We start from the raw sequence: 22,286 nt of genomic DNA, 5'->3' as shown, positions 1-22,286 counted from the left end.
TCGTGGATGCGGCTGATGTGGGCGAGAGAGCAGAGATGCGCCGCGGCGAGCGAGAGAGAGTGGGGATTAGGGTTAGGGTTGGGAGCGGGCAAGCGGCTCAGTCGACGCTCCCCGCTTATATACTCGAGCGGGGGCGCGGGGCTGCGGCCTATGGGGAGGGGGTCAGTCGGTGGTAGGCCGGGCCGCCAGCGAGCCTGCCATTGAGGAGCGGGCCGTGCCGTGCCGGCCCACGTGCCTAGGGTAAGGCCCAGGCACACCCTGCTCCTTCGGGCCGTGCCAGCCCTGGCCCGCTCGTCGCTGGGCTAGACCGTGCTTGGGCCGGGCAAAAAAAAAAATGGGCCTTGGGCCGGACCGACGGGCTCGGGCTGCATGGCCATATATAACTATCACGACCCGTGGGGGACTGGGCTTATTTGGTATATGTCACAATAACTTCATGAACTATTATGAGTCGTTTCTTTTGTCAAACACTCATTTTCAAAATAGCTTCATGCTATTTTTTTAATTAAAAATAGATTCATGGTAAAGTAGTTTTTCTCATTCTCTCACAAAGACATAAGTTGGGATGAAGCTAAAAAAGTAGTTTATCCTAGCTCTCTTCCTCATTTCCCTCTCTCATCCATGAATGAAGCTTTTGGTGAAGTTATTTTGTTAAACAATTTTTTTTAAAATAGCTCAGCTTCATCTAGAAAGTTGCTCATGAAACTGTTTAGAAAAACAGTTTTACTAGTGAAGCTAAGCTGTGCCAAACAGAGTATAAGAGGCTTTTAGCCATTACTATTGACCCTATTCTGCAGCACTAATTTAGCAGTACTTTACAACGAACGAATAATGTTTTTGTCTCACGGTATATTAGCATAAGCCAAATTTAAGTGAAACGAACGTGCCATCATCAACTTGTTGCGGTACCTATGAAATCTCACCCAGCTTCCTTTCTCTCTCAAGGGAAGCACATGTGTCAGTGTCATCGCAGAGAAAATGTAGATAAAAGAACTCGACGTTTCGATGAACTAACCGCGCATTGGCCTGGAACAAGCCCAGCGGTGCTGTCCGCTATCACAAAATTGAATTCCACGCGTTGGAGAATGGTGAAGCAAACACAGACACGCTGACATACGATCCACCGCCCGAAACGGCAACCCCTCACGCAGTCACGCTCATCCGTCCGTCCGTTCTCGATCGATCGGACATACCTGCAACCCTTGCTATTCGTCCCCATTGCCCGTAGCCCCCAAGCCTAGGCTAAAACGACGGCGCACGGCGTTTCCCGTAACTCGCGCCCCCTCCTCCCTCCACTCGCACCAAGTTGGCGGCTCGGGGGTCGGGGCCAATCCCTTGCCGGCAGTCGCATCCCATCCGTCCTGTTCCTTGCTCGCCCCAACTTCGCCGCCGGGCGCGGTCGCATTCCCCTCGGCTACTCGCTCCTCGTCGCCCCCCAGTGATGTCTGGCGGTAACGCGTGGTCGCCGCTCCCTTCGCACGGATTTGGGTACGTTTTCTCAAGCAATTGTTTGTGCGATGGTTGTTCCATTGTCTGTTCGGGGTCCGTTGCGCCTATTTGCTCTCCTTGATCTACGCATCGGGCATTGAACGAATTGCATCTACAAATATCCTAGATTAGATAACCTTGGCGGATTTATTCAGTGTTGTTTGGGGGTAAGTTTTTCCAAAGGCACAAGCTGCACAATTGAAATGCCGGATCGGGGTCGGTTTCCCATGTTCCCCGAAATAATAGGATTCCTGATTGTGGCAGCGACGACTCCTGCTTGTCCTTTTTTTTATTTTGCTCGTGTCGTCGGATCGTGGCTTGATTGGTCTCCGCATCCCGCAGATCCGAGTCCAGCGGCATGGCGAACCGCGCCGGCGAGCCTGTCGCGAGGACCAACAGCGGCGGCGGCAGCAAGGACTCGGGCAGCTTCGAGTGCAACATCTGTCTGGACCTGGCGCAGGATCCCGTGGTCACCCTCTGCGGCCACCTCTTCTGCTGGCCCTGCCTCTACGAGTGGCTCCACGTTCACGCGCACTCTCAGGAGTGCCCCGTCTGCAAGGCCGTCGTTGAGGAGGGGAAGCTCGTCCCCCTCTACGGCCGTGGCGGCAACTCCACCGCACCCCGTGCAAGGTCGGTGGCCAGTGTGGAAATCCCGAGCAGGCCGACCGGGCAGCGGCCCTCCACCGCCCCGCAGCCTGACCACAACAACCATTACCCGCACCAGAACCCCTGGTTCATGGCTGCTGGTGCTCCCCCTGTGGCTGGTGGTCGGTGGGGGAACTACACTTTCTCGGCCGCCATTGGAGGGCTGTTCCCGTTGCTGAGCTTCCAGGTGCATGGATTCCCCCAGGCGACTGCCTATGGGCCGGCTGCAGGGTTTCCTTATGGATATGGCCATTCTTTCCATGGTTATGGGCATGGCTTCCCGGCTCCGCGCCGGGCGCCGCAAGGCCAGCAGGTTGATGTGTACTTGAAGGTGTTGCTGCTTGTAGTTGGTGTGCTTGTAATTGCCAGCCTGATCGCATTTTAGACTGTGTATGGCTGGAGGAGATATTTGCTGATCCTTGTTGGTGTGTACCATAGTTCTAGCATCGTTGTATCTTAGATAGCTCCCAAAGTTTGATGTCAGTGTGGAGAGAAGTAGAGTGATGCCTCGGCTGGTAATAGTACTTGTGATAATTGGTGGCAGCTGGTGTTCATTGGAGCTTGTGTAAAGTTGCTATCGAAAATTATAGGTGCATTTGTTGTGTTCTTGCCTTGAACTTTTGGCCATGTTCATATTTCTTCAATAAAATTTGCCTGCAATGTTCTGTTTTTCATTGCTATTTACTGCTTGGATAATGCATTGCCAGACTATGCCGTCTGGCCATTGTGAGACGTATTTTTTTTTCTGCTATCGTCTAGGTAATTTATAAATCCTTATACATGGAGAAGTACATCTTTAAGTGTTCAGCTTGCAGTTCAACCTGTTACTGAATTAAAAGATGGCACCGACAAAAAACTTAACTGCTGAGCTTATTCTCTATGCCTTTGAATTTGTCCATAATTCTGAATCATACTATTTTTACTTTATCTAATCAGCTTCGTTTTTCCTGGTGCAAGCGGTAGAGTCTTACCGCCTGTGACCGGAAGGTCCCGGGTTCGAGTCGCGGTCTCCTCGCATTGCACAGACGAGGGTAAGGCTTGCCACTAACACCCTTCCTCAGACCCCGCACAGAGCGGGAGCTCTCTGCACTGGGTACGTCCTTTTTTTTTAATCAGCTTCGTTTTTCCTGTAAATAGTGCATATGAAGTCCAATATGAAAACATGAACCTCCTGCCTGGTTCAGAGTAATATTGAATCTGGGGAACCTAATAGGTCCTAACGTTTTCTTTGTTTTGACTGATTTCAGATTTCAAAGATCTGTTATAGGAATTTAGATTTATATAATCACATACTCGACTTAGGCCTGCTGCAATGTGTCCTGGATGTGTAATACTATTACTGGTTCAACTGATGAATAAGCATAAATTTCTATTGCCTGAACTTCGAATAATCAAAGAATGGTTCGTTAACATTTGCTCTAATAGCTTTAACATTATCTAATGGAGGGACTGGCATACAGAGTTTACTTTGTGAGCTTCCAATGCTAAAAAATAAATAATGAATGGATTCCTAATGATTCCTTCATTCTAGGTTAAATTTTCTAGTAGTGTGTATGATGGACATGTATGGTATTTGATGTTTGGTCTATGTTGTGAACTTGCCATGATGTTAATGCTAGTGATTACAGGATGAAGAACCATACTGTATTGCTCTGTGTGTTTCAGAATATGTAACTAGTTGACCTTTGTCTACATCATCTGCAAAGTATAACCGAACATTTCCACATTTCCGTGATTGCAATGAGCGACATAAAGATACTAGTAGAGTGTTTGCCATGCACACAGAATCTTCGAATCTTTTCACCACATGCTGATGGATGATTTGTAGCATCCTGCATTTCCAAGGTATTTTATTACTTATTTTTATTCATTCAATGCCATTGTGCCCACGGTATTCTATTGCTTTTTTTATTCAATGCCATTTTGCAATAACATCTCACCTAGTACCGCATTTGTTGATGCAGGATTGCAGGTGCTTCAAACTATAAACTCCAACATCTGCGATCGACTTGGATAGTGAGTCGGATCTGTTCATTCCTACTCCACGCCGGCCTCTCCCTTCCTCCATCCGTCCCTCTTGCGGTCTCCCCTCCACCTCCAGATTTCGGCACTGGTAGTGGACATCGGGAAGGAACGGGTAATTGTGAAACAAAATTCCCTAGGGAACTTCGGATGGTATGAGATATGGTGATTTCTGTCTGCACTGTCCGCATGTTGCATGTTAGTCACACTGGAGTAGAATCATGAGTCACAGAGCAATCATGTCTGTAGCATTGAGGCATGGAGCTTCACAATCCTGAGCTTAAAGGCTTGTCTAGATAAAACCCTTTCCCTTTCAATACATGTGGATTTGGATAGATAAATGAACTAAATTTCTTTCAATCACTCCTAATCCATTCAAATCAACACGGGGATTGGGTTTATGAAACAAGAAAATATTTTCTGCAGCCACGGCATGAGTCTGGCACTGCAGTAGGCTTGCTGCTTCTTTGAATTGCCCTCAAGATTTTTTTTGGTTTAGCATCTGTTCAATATGGGGCATTTTTGTGTTCTGGTGAGGTGAAAACCCAACCCCAAAATGTGCCGAGGCATATGGCCCTGTTCGTTTGAACTTATCAACCTGGCTTATCAGCCATGATATAATATTTTTCTCTCACAACAAATCAGCGAACGGTACTTTTCATCCTGGCTTTTCAGCGAAGTGAATAGGGCCGAAATGGGTAGCTTTGATTGACCTACATATTACATTGCTGAGGGTCGTAAATTGCTACCACCAATCCTGAAAGCGCTCAGGCCCGTTTGGATCCTTAGAATTAAATTTATTTTAATAATCATAATTTAGACACATATTAATTAAGCTAATATGATTGTGTATGGATAATATTTGTATATTATTGTTGGCTATACGAGAGAGATACTTAGGATGTCCGCAACGGTGCTATTGACTTCGATAGCTGCCACAGTGAAAGGTCCTAATGGATAGAGTGGGGGTGAATAACCTATAAAAAAATCTACAACAACACTAAGCCAAGAGGTTAGATAATTATGAGGAGAAGCAAGTGTTGAGTTAGTGTACTAAAAATGCAAGCAACTTAACAACAATTCTAGTCAATTATGATAATTAAGCACTCAAGAGTTATGTCGCTACTCTCTACACTAGTTGAGCTAGCTAGGAACTAATTACATCTAAGAAGCTAAGCTACACAACTAGCTACAACTACCACAAGCTCTACACAAAGTAAATACACAATGTAATGCAAGAGAGTGGTAGAGGAGATATACCGCCGTGGCAAGTGATCAATCAATGCATACCAAAGAATATCAAGGAGACAAATAATGACAATGATTTTTCCTCCAAGGTTCACTTGCTTGCCGGTGAAAGCATCTAGGCCTCTAGTTGGGTTTCGGTGATTAATGATGATACAAGATTACTGTGACTAACGTGTGTTTTGCAGAGGCAATTTGAGTTAGGTCATGGTAATGATGATTGTCTGGGCAATTATGGTTTTCATGCCCCTATCGATGGAAATCGTTTCGGTTTTCAAATGATGGACGACAAAGTTAAGGACGGACTAGTTCTAAGTGTTGTTTGACATTGGAGAGACACTTAGAGTAGTTTATGACTTTGTTTTTTTACTTTGGCCGTACTATTAAGGGGAATATGAACGAGTAGCTTGACTTAGGTAAGTCTAGTGGTTTAGGTGTGGTGCACACTTGTCAAACTTAGCAATAGGTACCTCAGGGTTTGCCCTAAGATCGATTAGAGACAAACTCATTCACGGAGATGTTGAATTGGAAGTGAATGGAGTGCTCATTTACTGACCGGACACTGGTTTGGTAGTGACTGGACGCAGCAGTGCGAGTCCGGTTAGTTCATTTGCTCGGCAGCAAAAGGCAGACTACGATCGACGATCGCAACTGTAGCAGTGTGGACTTGCTGTTGACTGGACCGGACACTGGCAGGTAAGTGACCGGACACAGGGCTTGCCGAGTCCGGTCAACAACAAAGAAGGTCCAGAGAGGATAATTCTTGACTGGACGCGTCAGGTGGACGTTGACAGGACGCTGACCAGCTTCAGGTCACTCTAAGAGTCAAGTGTGATAGCTGACGTGTTCGTGGCTGTTGGCCACTAACCGGTGCGTCTGGTCACCTTGACCTGCGCGTTCGGTCACTACATAAATATGCTGAGTTGGACAATAACGATTATGTTTTGAAGTGGGGAGTATAAATACCTCTTCTACTCGTCCAACTTAGTACTCTTGCCCATATGTTCAGCTGAGAAACACCTTTGGAGTGCAAGGGAGAGCAAGAGCCTAGTGGGGTGATTGAGATTTGATAATCCAAGATTAAGGACCTCATTAGTGCATATGGAGTAGTAAGTGTGCATCCACCTTTCTCATTAGACTTGTCTTGGTCAAGTGAGAGTTTGTGCTTGTTACTCTTGGTGATCGCCATCACCTAGACTGCTCGGTGGTGATTGGAAGCTTGGTGATCATCCGACGGAGCTTGTGGATGACCCAAGTCATGGTGTGAGCGGTTGTGGGCGATTCACCGTGACAGAGTGTCGAAGAATCAGCTCGTAGAGAGCACTTGATCCTTGCGCGGATCAAGGGGGAGCTACACCCTTGTGCGGGTGCTCCAACGAGGACTAGTGGGGAGTGGCGACTCTATGATATCTCAGAAAAACATCGCCACGTCTTTCTCCCTCTCTTTACTTTGAGCATTTACTTTTGAGCAATTCAATTCATATCTTTACATTCTTAGAATTGCCATGCTAGAGTAGGATTGAAACATAGGGTGCAAAACTCTTGTGTGGTAGAACAATAGAAACACTTCTAGGCACAAGGCGGTGAAATGCGCTAAATGTAGGGCTTAATTATTGCAAGAAATTTAGAATTAGCCTAATTCATCCCCCTCTTGGGCATCTTGATCATTTCAGCCGGCAAGCTAGTCCTAGTTGTGGTGATTCACTCACTTGGAGGTTCACGCGATAATAGACATCATACGCCTAACCTGCAATCGGGTGCCGCACAACCAACACAAGATGAGGATCCACAAGCCACACGCAATCCACTAGAGTTGTCTTTGGCGCTCCGCTGGGGAAGGCACAAGAACCCCTCACAATCACACCGATCGGAGCCAGAGGCAATCACCTTCCTCTGCTCGACGATCCACCAATCACCGGGTCATCTAGGTGTCGGTAAACACCAAGAGTAACAAGTTCTCCACCAGCCCAAATCGCCCAACTAGTGCCACAAGATGCTAAACCACTAAGCAATGCACTAGAGGCTCTCCAATCTCACTCAAGATGATAAAATCAAATGTGCAAGTGAGTGGAGTGGTGTGCTCAGCTCCCAAAGGGTGTACACAGGTGTGGGAAGTTCCAAGAGTGGCCAAGGCTTGCCACCACCTCTATTTATAAGCCCACAAGCAAATAGAGCCGTTATCCCTTTGGAGCAGTTTCTATGAGGGCACCAGACATGTCGGTGTGGCACTGGACATGGGGTGGCGGTGCCCCTCCAATGGTCATCCAACGGCTAGGCACCGGACAGGGTGGCGGTGGCACCGGACATGGCACGGTGGTGCCACTCCGGCCACACCACCGAAAACACTAGTCTATGGAAAATAACGACGGTGCACTGCCCTAGGGGTGGTGGTGCCCGCGGTGGTGCCCGATTCTAGTTGCCCTGCTCTCTGGATAACAGAGGCAGTGGCACCGCCCTACCTATGGCGGTGACCGTGCCCACGCTGCGCTTCTCAGCCGAGTCTAGGTGGGCACCGCACTAGGGGTGGTGGTGCCACCGGACAGGGCACGACGGTGCCCCCCAAACTCCTCCTTTTCGGCCTCTTCCAGCCGGTCACCGCTACAGGGGTGATGGTGCATCAGACAGGGGGTGGCGGTGCCCCAGGGTAGCACCCTGAGCCAAGTTTCGTCTCCTTTTCTTTGCCTTTTTCACCACCTTTGTAAATGTGCTAACACTCCAAGTGTTTCACCATCACGTGCAAGTGTGTTAGCATTTTCACAATCATTTTTCAAAGGTTAATCACTTTCTCACTGATTGGGCACTAGGCCTAAAATGCAATGCGAGTATTCCAACACCTAGTGGCACTAGATGATCTAGTTGTCCGATTAGAGCTCCCCTCTTAATAGTACGACCATCTATCCTAAATGTGATCACACTCTCTATAGTGTTTTGATCACCGAAAACAAAATGGCCCTATGGATGTCACCTTTGCCTTGAGCCCATTTTGTTTTTCTCTTTCTTATTTTCCAAGGTCTGGAGCTTGATCACCATCATCACATGTCCACACCACCACCATGGACTTCATTTCATGTGGCCATCTCCAACCATGAGTGCCACCTCGCTCCTTCACTTGGATTAGACCATCCTATCTAGTCACACACTTAGATGCAAGGATTAGTCCAAATAGGTTTCATCAATTATCAAAATCAAACTAGGGCTTTCACACAGGACCGAACTAGATCTACATTCATTTGTCAATGTCAGTTAATATTAAATTACTCCCTCTATCGGATGTTGTGATTGGCAGCCACAACAAAAAAGCAGCAAACACCAATCCCGTGTTTGCTTTAACCAGCTCCGCGCTAGCATCGAAGGAATCACTAGCGTGTCACTTTTTTCTCATTTTTTGCCTGCCACGTCAGTTCGAACATCATGCCGAGCCTACTCAGCTGGCGCTCTGTCTGATCCTAATTTGGCCAAAACATCAGCCGCAACGTTGATGGATTTCCAAGCCTTGAAAGTGTTTCTCAAGTTTGCAGACTTCTACACAGTAGGCGTCCATGGTTTCCTTGGTGCAATCCCAATCTTTTTTTCACTTGATTGATTACCACCGAAGAGTCACCATAGATGAGTAAACGCTTGATGCCAAGTGAGACTGCTACTCGGAGGCCAGGGAGAAGAGCCTCGTACTTGGCTTCGTTGTTGGTAGCAGACCAGAGTATCTGTAGGACATACTTAAGCTGCTTTCCGTTATGAGAGATGAAGAGAACACTAGTGCCTGCGCCTCCAAGTTTGAGGGAGCCATCAAAGTACATCTTCTAATGATCTAGGATGACTGCCAGGGTGGGCTGCTAGATTTCAGTCCACTCGGCTATAAAATTAGCCAAGACTTGAGAGTTGATAGCCTTGTGAGGGACAAATTCAATGTTAAGTGCTCTGAGTTCGATTGTCCACTTAGATATGCGCCCTGTTGCATCATGATTGCGTAGGATATCACCGAGCAGGAAGTCGGATACCACTGTGACTTTATGCTCACTAAAATAGTGGCAGAGCTTGTGTGAAGTGATTAGGAGGGCGTAAAGGAGTTTTTGCACATGTGGGTACTTGGCCTTTGAGTCTAACAACACTTCGCTAATGTAGTAGATAGGTCATTGTACCTTATATGTGTGTCCTTCTTCAGCCCATCACAACTATTACCGTGCTAACTACTGTAGTAGTGGCTGCAATGTAAAGTAAGAGTGGTTCTCTTTTCTCGGGTAGGGTGAGTATCGGAGATGTGGATAGGTACTGCTTAAGCTATTGGAAGGCTTCATCTGTGTCGCGCCCTGATATCCGTCCTGTTAGGAACCGATATCGACGCTAATGGGGGTTGTTGAATTAACAACTTCGAGGCCCTAGGAGCGCACTGAGCAACTCCTCTTCAGGATTAGGTTGAGTGGTAGTCCTGGAGGGCATCAAGGGAGTCAGGCACAAATCCTATAGTCCTCACTTCAATGACCTAGATTCTTCCACTGAGGACACGCCTCAGCCTTAGGCTCCTTCAGCCGAGGTAGGTGAGCCTTCTAGTCAAGGTGGTGCTCGCGGTGATAGGAGGAATGCAGATGCCGCTGTTTCAGGTTGGGTGCCTCCAACTGGTTACTTTGAGCCATTTTTTGAGGGCATCCGTGCTTAGGTACAAGTGACAGTAGTGTCAGTGGCGGGAAACTTTGACCAAAGGTTTGAGCATGAGCGGAGATTCTTGCAGGAGAACCTCATCAATCGGCTGTAGAACTCCATGAACACCTTGGCTATGAAGATGGATTCGCTTGCCACCAAAGAAGAGTTGCAGGTAGTCCGTAGTGACGTGGTGGCCAATGCTCAGAACATCGAGCAGATCAGACAGTCATAGGTCAGCCTTGCCGCCTACCTCCACCAGATCTTCCAATCGAGGGCTCCAGGTATTCCTTCATGGCTTGTTGCCCAAGTTATGTCTCTTATGTGTTTCATACTCTAAGTTCCATAATACATGCTTCTAATCCAATCTCGACTTTCTTGCAGGTGTGGTTCCGACATCCCATCCAGCATCATACTCTCAAGGATACGCTATGTTAGGCTCAGCTCCAACAGGTATTAGTTCACGTCCTGCTTCACCTTTCTAGATCCTATGATTTACTTAGTCCTAACTTAGAGAGCTTAATCCTAACACTTGTTTCTTGTCGTTGTAGGCGTACCTCCGACCATGCCTACCACTGCCACCTTTCCTCAGGCACACCAGCAAGTGCCTCCGCCACCATATTCCTCGCAGCAGCCTCCACCGCCATAGCTGTGAAGCATATCATGGTCTTCTGGTCGTCCCATTGTGATGGTTCAAAATCTTATGTCGGTCGTTTGCTCATCACCCAGCCACATCAGGCGTGATACTTGTGTTGATACTTTTGCTACTTGAACGGTTGGGTGGTCATTCGTCGAGGTGACCAAGTTGCTACAGAGGTCATGGTCGAACGGTTGAAAACTTGATGAATCTTTATGTCGTGTTGGTTAACCATGTCTGTAGATCTCTTATGCTAGCGGTGATGTTGGTCGATAACTTTGCCTATGTGCATACTCGTCTGCTTGTTCTGTGATTGGGAGATAAGGCTAAGATACAGGGGAGATTCTGCCGAAACTTCCATACGAGATAAGGGATAAAGGCTGCCTTCAGAGACGAAAGATTAGTATCGCTACTGGCTCTCGGCTATTTTACCGTTGCAACGTACTACGCATAGGGCGATTACAAAATACAACTCCTCGCTTAGGTGATCCTATAAATCCATCCCATGTCAGCATTCTCTACGTCATCGCATTTTATTGTTTTTCTTCTAAAAACTTCCTAGGTGCTTAGCATTCCCTTGGGTGAGGAGAAGGGCTAGCGTATCTAATTAGAGAAGGGTTACCTTTAACCTTTAGGGTTGGGTCCTAAGAAATAGAAGTCTAGATTTTATTTCCATTTTTCCGAGTACCATGCACTAGTCAATGGAGGCTTAATAAATGGATTATATGTGCAAGGCAACCTTTGCTCTGATACCCCAGCTATGTCACGCCCCGATATCTATCCTATTAGGAACCGATATCGACACCGATGGGGGTTTTCGAATTAACAACTTCAAGGTCCCCAGGAGCACACTAAGCAACTCCTGTTCAGGATTAGGTTGAGTGGCACATAGTATTCTAATTATTATTCCAACATCAAACTAGTAGATGGAACTCAATTAATACAATTATATACAAGTAAATGAAACTTCCTATTACAAGTTTTACATCCCGCTCCATCTAGCGGGCACGGTCTCTACTCCACTAGGGTTCACTCTCATAGTCGCTCCATCAAGGAATCCAGAGTTAACTTGTAGCATGCTTAGAGTCATGTCCATTCCAAGTGCTACTATGCAGCGGCGGTCGAGCTATTGCTCAACACAGTCTATGACGTACCTACGAAACAACTTAACGGCTGCACCGTGAGTACATTGCGTACTCGCAGGACCTAATTCCAACGTATAGTATTTGGTGGATGCACAAGGGCGTTATTAGGTATTTATATGAGTACGAAAAGCAATGATGTTTATTAAGATTATGACATGCTAAGATCAATATAGAAGTAAAGGCATTTATCATTATAGCAAGGTGCTCATACACCATCATTCATGCTATCACGGGTATAGAAAGAAAAGAACAACCAATTAGTTCCGTCCCGAAGGACTCTAGGCTTTCAAGACTCTACAGAGGTGTATAACTATACCCACACGAAATTTGGGACTAACCACCATACCTATGCCTGGGTAAGGGTTGCCTCACGCCTTCCAACCTTTCCCTAATCCGGACCGAGTGTCACATGAAAGGTTCGAGCGGTTGCCTAGTCAATGTCCGGGACATTCCCGACTGATGCCAAGCCCCTTGCCAGTTTCGCTGATAAACTGGTAGCAACTAGTTACTTGGCTTGTCGACCCCATCCGTGACATGTGGTCTATACGGATGGTTACTCAAACTTATGTATCCCAATACACGGTCCTTACTACTCCACGAGCTATGTCGTCTAAGATCCCACATTCACTACGATCTACCCCTCGCATGAGCAAGATATCCAGGTTATCATCAAGATTATCATATTAGAGATATGAGTCCTTAGCTAGATTAGTTAGGTAAGTCAAGTTGTACCCTCATTGGTTTTAGTAGTTAATTATCCAGGTGTAACATGCTACACGCGCGAGTCTATGTTCCCTTCTCATGCTCAACTTCTACCGTTGCCCAAGCAACTAAGCAACTAAGCATTAAGCGTTCCCATTCCCGTTGTTTAGATGAGAGGCTTCTATAAATTATTAAGCTACTCTAGGTGTAGTATAGGAGTGATCATTATCCAAGTCTGCATGGGATGCATGACTCATAATGCAACTTGATAAGTATCTAAAGTAGGGCTTATAATAGTGGGGTGCCTGCCTGATAGTGCTACCGATCCTAATGACTCACACACGATCCTCATGAAACGAGACAACCGAGCCTGAAAGGAGAGATTCCAAGGGTTGGAGATGATCTTGCGATAGATAAGGAAACTAGGAATTCTACTTAGGATTTAGAGAGAAGTATCTACTGTGATGTGACCCTAATGCTGCTTTGCTAGCTACGAGTGTGAACTAATGGCGTCAACCCTTTGAGTGAACTTACTATATAACCTCACCCTTTCTATGATAGTTGGACACTCCGTCCTATAGATGGACGCTCCGCTGTACCGGGTGCTGAGGTGGGTTGTCTCTGATTGGTCTCTATACTGATTGGCGGACGCTCAGTGGGAATCACCGAGACTCTAATGGAAACTGGGTGCTCTCGGGTTTTCAGGTTATTGGTTCGGTATATTTGATCAGACACTCCGCCGAGGTGATGGACGCTCCGATATTCTCACTCAATGAGAGACTTAGACTGTTGGTGACTATACTTCAGGTTTGGCCGATGCTCCATCCTACCGATGGACACTCCATCAATTGGGTGATAGAACCTATGTTCTTATGTTCTTGGGTGAGGGCTTGGAGATTCATATCTAGATCTCGGGTAAAGGCAACCATGCATGTGCTAGTTATTTCTATGGTAACTTAGGTGACTTAGCTAGGCTCAAGGTAGCTAGGCTTGGCTTAGGTTAACTAGTGTAACTAGTGATTCCTTGACCAAGAGAGATCCTAGAGATAAAGAGAGATTGAGGGATAGCATACATGATCCTTACTCTTGGGGTACTTTTCCATCAAGCCATCCTCATGATCCATCCATGCAAGAGAGAACACTTAGATTAGGGTTGGAGGATTGATCTCAAGATAAGGAGAGGAGAGAGCTCTTGAGCTAACCATGAGATGAGAGGTTGTTGAAGCTCAAGTGCTTGACCTAGGGCTTATCTTGTTGCCTTCTAGCATCTTGATTCTCTTCTTCTTCTTCTTCTCTTTCTCCTCTTTCTCTCTCTAGTTCATCCTTTCCCTATCCTTGTTCTTCCTTTTAGAGAGAGTGTGTGAGAGAAATGAGGAGGGGATGAGTGAAGCTGAGGATCTAAGGTTGGGAAATATCTCCCACCCATGCTGACTTGTGGGCCATGCCCTATAATAAATAACAACTCACTTCCCATTCCATCTGTTGTCTCTGCATCCTTATTGGATTATCTGATACATGTTATGGATTGTCCGGTAGTCTCTGGATTTGCTTAACCAAGCTTAGAAACCTGATCTCATAGCTCTTGAATCCAATTTAAGGCTTAGGGTAACCTACTTGAGATTGTTAGGGAATTCCATTTAATAGGAGCTTGGGCGACCAAAATAGGAGTTTATGGTAACTTGGGTCATTACAATCTGCCTCTATTGTCCTCTGGAACTTGCTTGTCTTCTTCAAAAGCTTGAAGAAAGGCAACACCTTCTCCCCAAGTCTTGAGATAAATCGATTGAGGGCGGCCATGCACCCTGTAACTTCTAGACATCTTTGATGTAGTGGGGACGAGTCATCTGGGTGATTGCTTGAATTTGCTTCGTGTTGGTTTCAATACCTCGATGGTTCATAAGAAAACCCAATAGCTATCCAGATGGGACTCTGAAGACACACTTGGTTGGGTTAAACTTCCACTTGTACTCCCGAAGGTTGTCAAAGGTTTCCTTTAAATCGGTGATTGGAGTAGAGGGATCCTTGATCTTGACAACTACATCATCCACATAGGCTTGTACATTATGGTTGATCTATTCACTTAGACATGCCTGGATAGCCCATTGACAGGTAGCATCGACATTCTTTAACTGAAAAGACATAGTTGTGTAACAGTAGGCACCAAACAGGGTGATGAAGGATGTCGTGCTTTGATTTTTTTTCTTGAGGGCAATTTGATGGTAGCCCGAGTAACAATCAAGAAAGGATAAAAAAGCCGACCTGGCCGTAGAGTCTACAATTTGATCAATACGAGGTAAGCCGAAGGGATCCTTCAGGCAATGCTTATTGAGATCTGTGTAGTCGACGCACATGCGCCACAGAAAAGTCCTAAATGGCTAGAGGGGGGTGAATAGCCTATAAAAATTTCTACAAATACACTAGAGCAAGAGGTTAGTACACTAAATGGTGAAATGCATTTTTGCTCTAGCTCTACAAGGGTTGCAAGCCACCTATCCAACAATTCTAGTTGCTATGATCACTAGACACAAACAAAGGCTATGTCACTACTCACTAAGAGCTTTCAACAAGTCTACACTAAAGAGCTCCACTAGGTTATACTAAACTAGCAAGCAAACAAGCTCTCAAAACTAGTTACGCTAAAGAGCTTGTTACAACTACTTTGCAAGTAAGTAAAGGAATAAGTGGGATGTTTATACCGCCGTGTAGAGGGATGAACCAATCACAATATGATCACCAATACAATCATCGGGAGAATGTCAATGGCAAGAGACAAGCGATTTTTCTCCCGAGGTTCACGTGCTTGCCGACATGCTAGTCCCTGTTGTGTCGACCAGCACTTGGTGGTTCGACAGCTAAGATGTGTTGAACAAACCTCATCCACACAATTGGACACCGCAAGAACCTACCCATAGTGAGCTAGCTCAATGACACGAGCAATTTACTAGAGTTGACTTTGGTGCTCTGCTGGGGAAGGCACAAGACCCCTGACAAGCAACCAATTGAGGCTGAAGACAATCACTAACTCCGCTCAACAATCCTCCAATCACCAGGCCATCTAGGTGTCGGTAAACACCAAGAGTAACAAGCTCACAACTAGCCCAAATCACCCAACTAGTGCCACAAGATGATACAACTCAATGCAATACACTAGAGGCTATCCAATCTCACTCAAGATGATGAAATCAAGTGTACAAGTGAGTGGAGTGTGTTGCTCAGCTTCCAAAGGGTGTGCACAAGTGTAAGAGGTACCAAGAGAGTGGCCAATGCCAGCCACACCATCTATTTATAGCCACACAAGCAAATAGAGCTGTTACCCCTTGGAGATGCTTTCTACGTGGGCACCGATAGGGCAGTGCGGTCACTAGACAAGGGGTGACGGTGCCCCTAATGGTCAAATTCCAACGGTCAACCAATGGCTAGTTGGTCATCAGACAGGGTGATGGTGGCATCGGATAGTGGGTGGTGATGCCACCCTGGCCGAGCCCCCCAAAACACCCCTCTCTGGATAATTAGGGCGGTGCACCGCCGCACCCTGGCGGTGACTAGGGCTGTGCCCCCTATGTTTTTGGCGCTCTCGAGTGAAACACGACGGTGGCACCGAACAGCCCATGGTAGTGACCAGACGGTGCACTACTGCACCCATGGCGGTGTACACTGGCATGTCCAGTGACCACCCCAAACTGGCCGCTCTCGTCCCTTCTCTGCCAGGTCTAGGTGGGCACCGCCCTAGGGGTGGCGGTGCCACCGAACAAGGGGTGGCGGTGCCACCCAGGCACCAAACCCCTTCCACAGTTGCAAACTTTTTCGCGTTTCGTTCCACAACAATTTAGAGCTATTCCCCGCAAGCGATGCCAACTCTCAAAGTGTTTTCCCAAAACATGTTAGGGCCAAGCTAGCATTTCTCAAAACATTTTTCCATAAATATTTTTGTTTGCTCTCCGATGTGCACTAGGCCTAACATACAATGCATGAAGTCTAACACCTAGTGGCACTAGATGACCAAATTGTCTAGTTAAGAACCCCTCTTAATAGTACGGCCATCTATCCTAAATGTGATCACACTATCTTAGTGTCTTGATCCCCAAAATAAAACCCCTATTTATACCTTTGCTTTGATCTCCATAGGGTTTTGTTTTTCTCTTTCTTCTTTCCAAGTTGAACACTTGATCATCATCACATGTGGCCATTTTCATCATTTCATGTGATTAACATCACCATTGAGTGCCACCATGCTCCTCACTTGGATTGCACCAACCTAGCTCATATCACAACTTATGACAAAGATTAGTGCACAGGTTCCATCAATTATCCAAAACCAAACTAGGGCTTTCAGCCACTCGGTCGAGTTCTTCTTTTGGACGAGTACCGGGTTAGCCAGTCAGGGTGTAGGATTTCCCTGATAAACCCTGCTGCTAACAGCTTGGTGATTTTCTTCTTGATTGTTGCCTTCTTGTCTGGTGAGAACCGTCGTAGGCGTTGAGTGACTGACTTTGGGCCAGGATTCAATTCTAATTTGTGCTCAGCCAACTCTCTCAAGAGACCTAGCATGTTAGTCGGCTTCCAAGCAAAGATATTTTTGTTGTTCTTGAGAAAGTTGGCGAGCACGAGTTCCTATTCTTTTGGAAGGTGGGCACTGATAAGTGCCATCTTGGTGGGATCACCGGTACCCAGGTCAATCTTGATGATGTCCGAGTCAGAAGGTGGTGTAATGATACTCGCCTTCTTAGTCAGAATCTCCATGTCTTTGGGCCTAGTCTGCTGTGCTAGGTTGGCAATCTCTTGTGCTTCATAGGCTTGCTGTGCCTTGGCTGTGATCTGGACGGCTTCCGTATCACAGTCATAAGAGCACTTTAAGTCACCCTAGAAGGAGAGTACACCATTAGGACTCAGCATCTTGAGCAATGGTACGGGTAGTAGGGGACGACCATGAATTTATCCAAAGCAGGTCATCTGAAGATAGCGTGGTAAGATGATTCAAAGTAAGCCACCTCAAACTTAATGATCTTCGTTTAGAAATTATTTGGGGGTGCCAAACGTAACTGGGAGCGTGATCTGTTCGAGTGGCATAGCAGCTTTGCTGGGTACTATCCCCTAGAAAGGGATGCTTGTTGGAGTAATTAGGCTGGTGATGTCCAAGCCTATCTTCTTCAATGTATCTGCAAATATGATGTTCAACCCTGCACCACCATCGATCAGGACCTTGGGGACTGTCATGCTAGCTATTGTTAGACCCAGGACGAGTGGGTAGTGGCCAGTATTAGACACACTAGTCCATTGATCTTTTCTGGAGAATTGGATCGGGTACTCAGACCAGTTGAGGTACTTGGGTGTTGAAGGTTCTCCTGCTAAGATGTCTCGAAGTGCCAACATCCTAGTGCGTTTGTTTGACGAAGATGGGACTCCTACAAGGATTACTGCAATGGCACCCTTAGGCTGCTAAAAGCCTAGATCAGGGTTCTCATCGCCATCCTTGTTGTTATCGGCCGTACCCTTGCCCTTGTTGGTTTTGGCGTAGAACCCTAGCTCCTGGAGCTGTCTGCACTCGGCCGCCGTGTGCTTGGCATTCTTGTGGAAGGGGCAGGGTAGATTCTTGAGGTCTTCAAACTTCTTGTTATTTTTATTAGAGTTCTTGGACCTATCCATGGAGGCAAGGGTGTTGTCAGATCCTCGTTTTCTATTAGACTGACCACCCTGATTGCCCCTGGGGTCGTACTTCCTGTTGTCCTACTGACTGTGGGGAATCGCTCACGAGTACGTTCTTAGGATGCAATCATCTTCTGTACAATATGCTTGAAATTCTCAGCAGTCTTTGTGGCAGAACCTCCTAATCTAATGCCCTCCCAAGAGTACTTGTCTTCCATTAGACACTAAGTACCCAAGAGAGTGCACTAAATCGTGCTGTTCCATCGAGCACACTGTAAGGGAGAACTCAAAAATCCACATTGTTTCATCAGGATCATAAATGAGAGAATAAAGCTTACAACATTCTTAATCATTTCTTACATCACTTTATTACAACATTAGAGTACTTAAACAAGTTGAATGTAATAGCGAAATTAAGACAGTTTTACATGTAAAAGAGTTTATACATTTTAGGTTTACATTTTTATCTTGCACCGGAGAACAACATATGATCAGAATTACAACGGAAATAAAGATTAATGGTGAATCATAAAACTTTTCTTCTAAAAACTTTTAGTGAGGGTTATAAATTAAAACTACGGTCGTAGCATGAAAGGAATCCTCTCTGAGCCCACCAGGAGATTTCCACACACAAAAGTCGTCTACCATCCATCGATCACCTACAACAGGGGAAATAAAACCCTGAGTACTCGATTGTACTTAGCAAGACTTACCCAACAGGAGGAAAGTAAAAGACTCCAAGGATATGCAAGTCTTATTTGGCTTGCTGGTTTATTGCATTTGTAGGAAGCATTACTAATAGTGCATCCTTATATTCAAAGTTTTAGCAGTTTTTTAGTTAATTAGCTAACCATTCTAGGTAAGCACCTATGCTACTTTCAAGCATGTGGTAAGCAATCAGAACAATTTTATCACCTTCCATTTTCTAGTTCGTACTACGGTGCTAGACCATAGCCGAGTCGGTACCATCTCATAGAAACAACGATTCGCGATCAATGTATCACAGCTGGGTACCCCGAAACACATGCCCCATTTGTACCCCAGGCACAAATGAGACCAACCCATTTCACTCCTGTCGAGGGGTCCAGATCCCCATCCAAACTTGGAGTCCAAGCCCCCACACTTGAGACCCGGTCTCAGCATGGTGCTTAGACCTCCACCTTTCCCCACCTCCAATCAGTCGGTCCAAAAAGAGCCGAAACCCATGACAAGAGCACAACGAGTCTTCCCGCTCCCATAAGCAAGTATGTGCTCAGGATAATAAGTCTGTGACCTGACTACTATCAACAGCAACAGGCGGTCCTCAATCGACACAGGCAGAACAAGTGCAATCCGAGCCTCGCTCGAATGCCTAACCAAATCCAGATCCAAAGCACCATTCTGCCTGGTCTCCAATTATCCTCCATATATATTCCATGTGATAGTAATATAATAACAACAATAATAACTTTCCTATGTCTCACGAGTGATAGGTAATCACTCGAATTCTACCAGATCCTATAGCATAGCAATCTACATGATCCTGACATACTAGTAGGACTCATAGGATAAGGATATATATTCAAGTGGTTTTTTATTTAACTCCTTAAAACTTAATGCACAAGCATAAGATAAAGTACAAAATAATAGGGGTTATGCATTGGGGTTTGCCTGGGTAAGATATAACCAAAAGTTAGCATTCCATCATGGCGACACAATCATCAGGCACCATCTTTTCCGTTACTTCAGTCGACTCCATGCTCATCATGTTTCCTATTATGACATACGTGGATGCAACGTAGAGACGTAAATAATCAATAGCAACTGCAACTCTTATCACACGATTACGCCTCTCAAGCTAACGAGCTAGCTCTAATGACTAACGTACTAGGACATGTATCCACATTGTCAAACAAGGCACTATTTTCCCACAAGTGTTTTAGTTATAAAATCCCTAGGTGTTTCTTTATTTCATTTTATTGATTTAATATATATTTGAACTAGAGCTCAATAGCTATTCCAGCAAACTAATTATTATAGAGCTACAAAAATTACAATGAGCACCTAATAATATTAGGAATTTACTATGAAATTTTTAGAGCCAACACTATCACCAATTTATTACAAAATTCCTACAAGTTTATATCCTCACAATATTAGGCATCTTAAATTATTTAGCGAACTCCTAAAAATATTATGAAACTAGGTGAACAAGATAGACTAGTAGATAGATCATGATTTTTGGATCCTAACAAAATTAGTTTCACAATTTTTGGTCAACTACATAAATTTATATTGAATTTACAAGTTTTCCTCAGAAACTAAATTAGAAAATGCTTAGAAAAAGGAAAAGGCCGGCGACAACTAATTTAGCCAAGCAGCTCGTCAACCCAGCGCGGAACGTGGCCGCGCGCCAGCAGGCCAGCCTAATTGGCCCGCTGCGCGAGCGCATCTGTGCATTAGCAAAAGTGCCCCCATGTTTTTAGACAATCAAACGGCACAGTGCAAGACTATTCCCATAGACTCAAGCTTTGCACAAGGCACCCTGAGTTGTGTCATCTTTGCAATGGGGTGGTCCCCAGTGTCCCCGCATGCGATGGCATGGCGACCGCTAGCAAACCATGGTCGCATCGAGCAAAAGGGACCCGTTCTAACCAAGCTAAGGGACCGACCACTATCTATGGTTCGGACGGCAACGATGGTAGCGGTGGGATACTGGGAGGTGCCCTAGGATACGCTACAGCGACAGGTGGTGGTTTGTGATGATGTCGCTACCGTTCTGGTGAGCGAGGAGGATGGAGAAAGAGTAGAAGAGGTGTGTGAGCACCAGTGTCATACCACTAGGGCAGCCGATGTGTTGATGAGGATGGAGAGGCCCTATGTGGCACTGGCCATGAGCGAGCGGTGGAGGCGACAGCATACCGACGCGGGCATGGTCGTGTCCACTCACTTCTGGTGGGATCTTGAGTGGAGCTACAGCGAGCATCGACACCAGGGGGTTAAGACGAGTCTAAAGCCGACTTGAATTGAACAGAAACAAAGCGTATAAACTTACCCCCAACGTGCCATACTACGGCGGCGAGATGACTGGCGGTCATGAAAATCCGAGCTTGTCCTTGCCAGGGCACGACAGGGCCTTGGTAGGGGTTGCCTGGCTAGCTAACTCCCTATGCTACATACTGATGCAAGGAATCGGACTCTGAAGCCCTAAGCTAAGCGAATCGATGGGCAGAGAGCATGGTGCCCTTATCGTGGTCATGTCGTGGAGAGGCACATGAGTGAGCATGAGTAGATTAAGACGGGCGACTCTAATCAATAGCTGCAATATGAGCATAGGCGCACAAGTGACGAGACAGGGGAGGGCTTGGCGCGATGCGCTTGAATTGGAGCGGCCAGGCCCAAGCAGGGCTCACTGGCATTGGCTAGCGGGGCAAGGCGAGGCAGGGAGGTGTCCCATCGCCATTGTGACTGGGGTCATCGGCCTAGGCGCTATGAGTAGTGGAACATGTTCAGGGGTTCGACGTGGTAGGTGGATCAAAGGGTGAGGCGGGTGCCACGTTGGCCAAGCAACGACCACCACAGCCAATGCTTACCCTACGTGCGGCATCGTGGCCAGCCACCCGGGCATGATGCACACGTAGCAGCGGTGTAACACCCTCGGTGTTACGCCCTAAACAAACTACTAAACCCTGTCATGAGCATCATGTTTATGTGATAATGCATGTGATAGAATGTGTAGATAAATTTCTTGTAACCTAAAATGACCAATAAAATGTCAAATAAAAATTGATTCAATAGCTCATGTTATGTCAAGTAGGGTTAAAAACTAATTTTTATTGAGCAAAAATATTATAGAACATGTGTGCGACACCTAAATAAAGTTTGAAGTACAAACTTTGTAGATGGCAATGAAATCCTTGCTATTGAAAAATAACTTCGCTAGCTAATGCTTCTTATGGCCTAAAAATGGAACTTGAAATTGAATTCAGCTCAAGACTTAGAAGATTCTTTAAGTTTATTGACATCAAGACAATACCATCTTTGGGAAATTGAGTTAAGAGGTGGTGTCGTGTTTTAGCTCGTATTAGTAGCCTAATAGACCCTCTTTAGCATAGTGAAGGCGGTTTAGTGTCAACCTCAACAGTTTA

General features: G+C 46.0%; 1 protein-coding gene and 1 long non-coding RNA gene across 2 annotated transcripts; both read left to right on the top strand.

Moving 5' to 3' along the window:
• Positions 1–1,250: 1,250 nt before the first annotated feature.
• On the top strand, positions 1,251–2,807 carry LOC136453316 (uncharacterized). The gene is made up of 2 exons (XM_066453887.1): positions 1,251–1,488; positions 1,831–2,807. The coding sequence occupies exons 1-2, from the start codon at positions 1,442–1,444 to the stop codon at positions 2,516–2,518; spliced, it is 735 nt and encodes a 244-aa protein (XP_066309984.1). The 5' UTR covers positions 1,251–1,441; the 3' UTR covers positions 2,519–2,807.
• A 6,861-nt stretch (positions 2,808–9,668) lies between these two features.
• Positions 9,669–10,920, top strand: LOC136453315 (uncharacterized). Its single transcript, XR_010759007.1, has 3 exons — positions 9,669–10,316; positions 10,417–10,485; positions 10,584–10,920. It is a non-coding gene; the product is annotated as an uncharacterized lncRNA (long non-coding RNA).
• The last annotated feature ends 11,366 nt before the right edge of the window (positions 10,921–22,286 follow it).

The sequence above is a fragment of the Miscanthus floridulus genome, chromosome 5, assembly GCF_019320115.1.
Source record: "Miscanthus floridulus cultivar M001 chromosome 5, ASM1932011v1, whole genome shotgun sequence".
NCBI lineage: Eukaryota > Viridiplantae > Streptophyta > Magnoliopsida > Poales > Poaceae > Miscanthus > Miscanthus floridulus.
The sequence above is the reverse complement of the archived record's forward strand: the minus strand, read 5'-3'. Positions and strand labels throughout refer to the sequence as shown.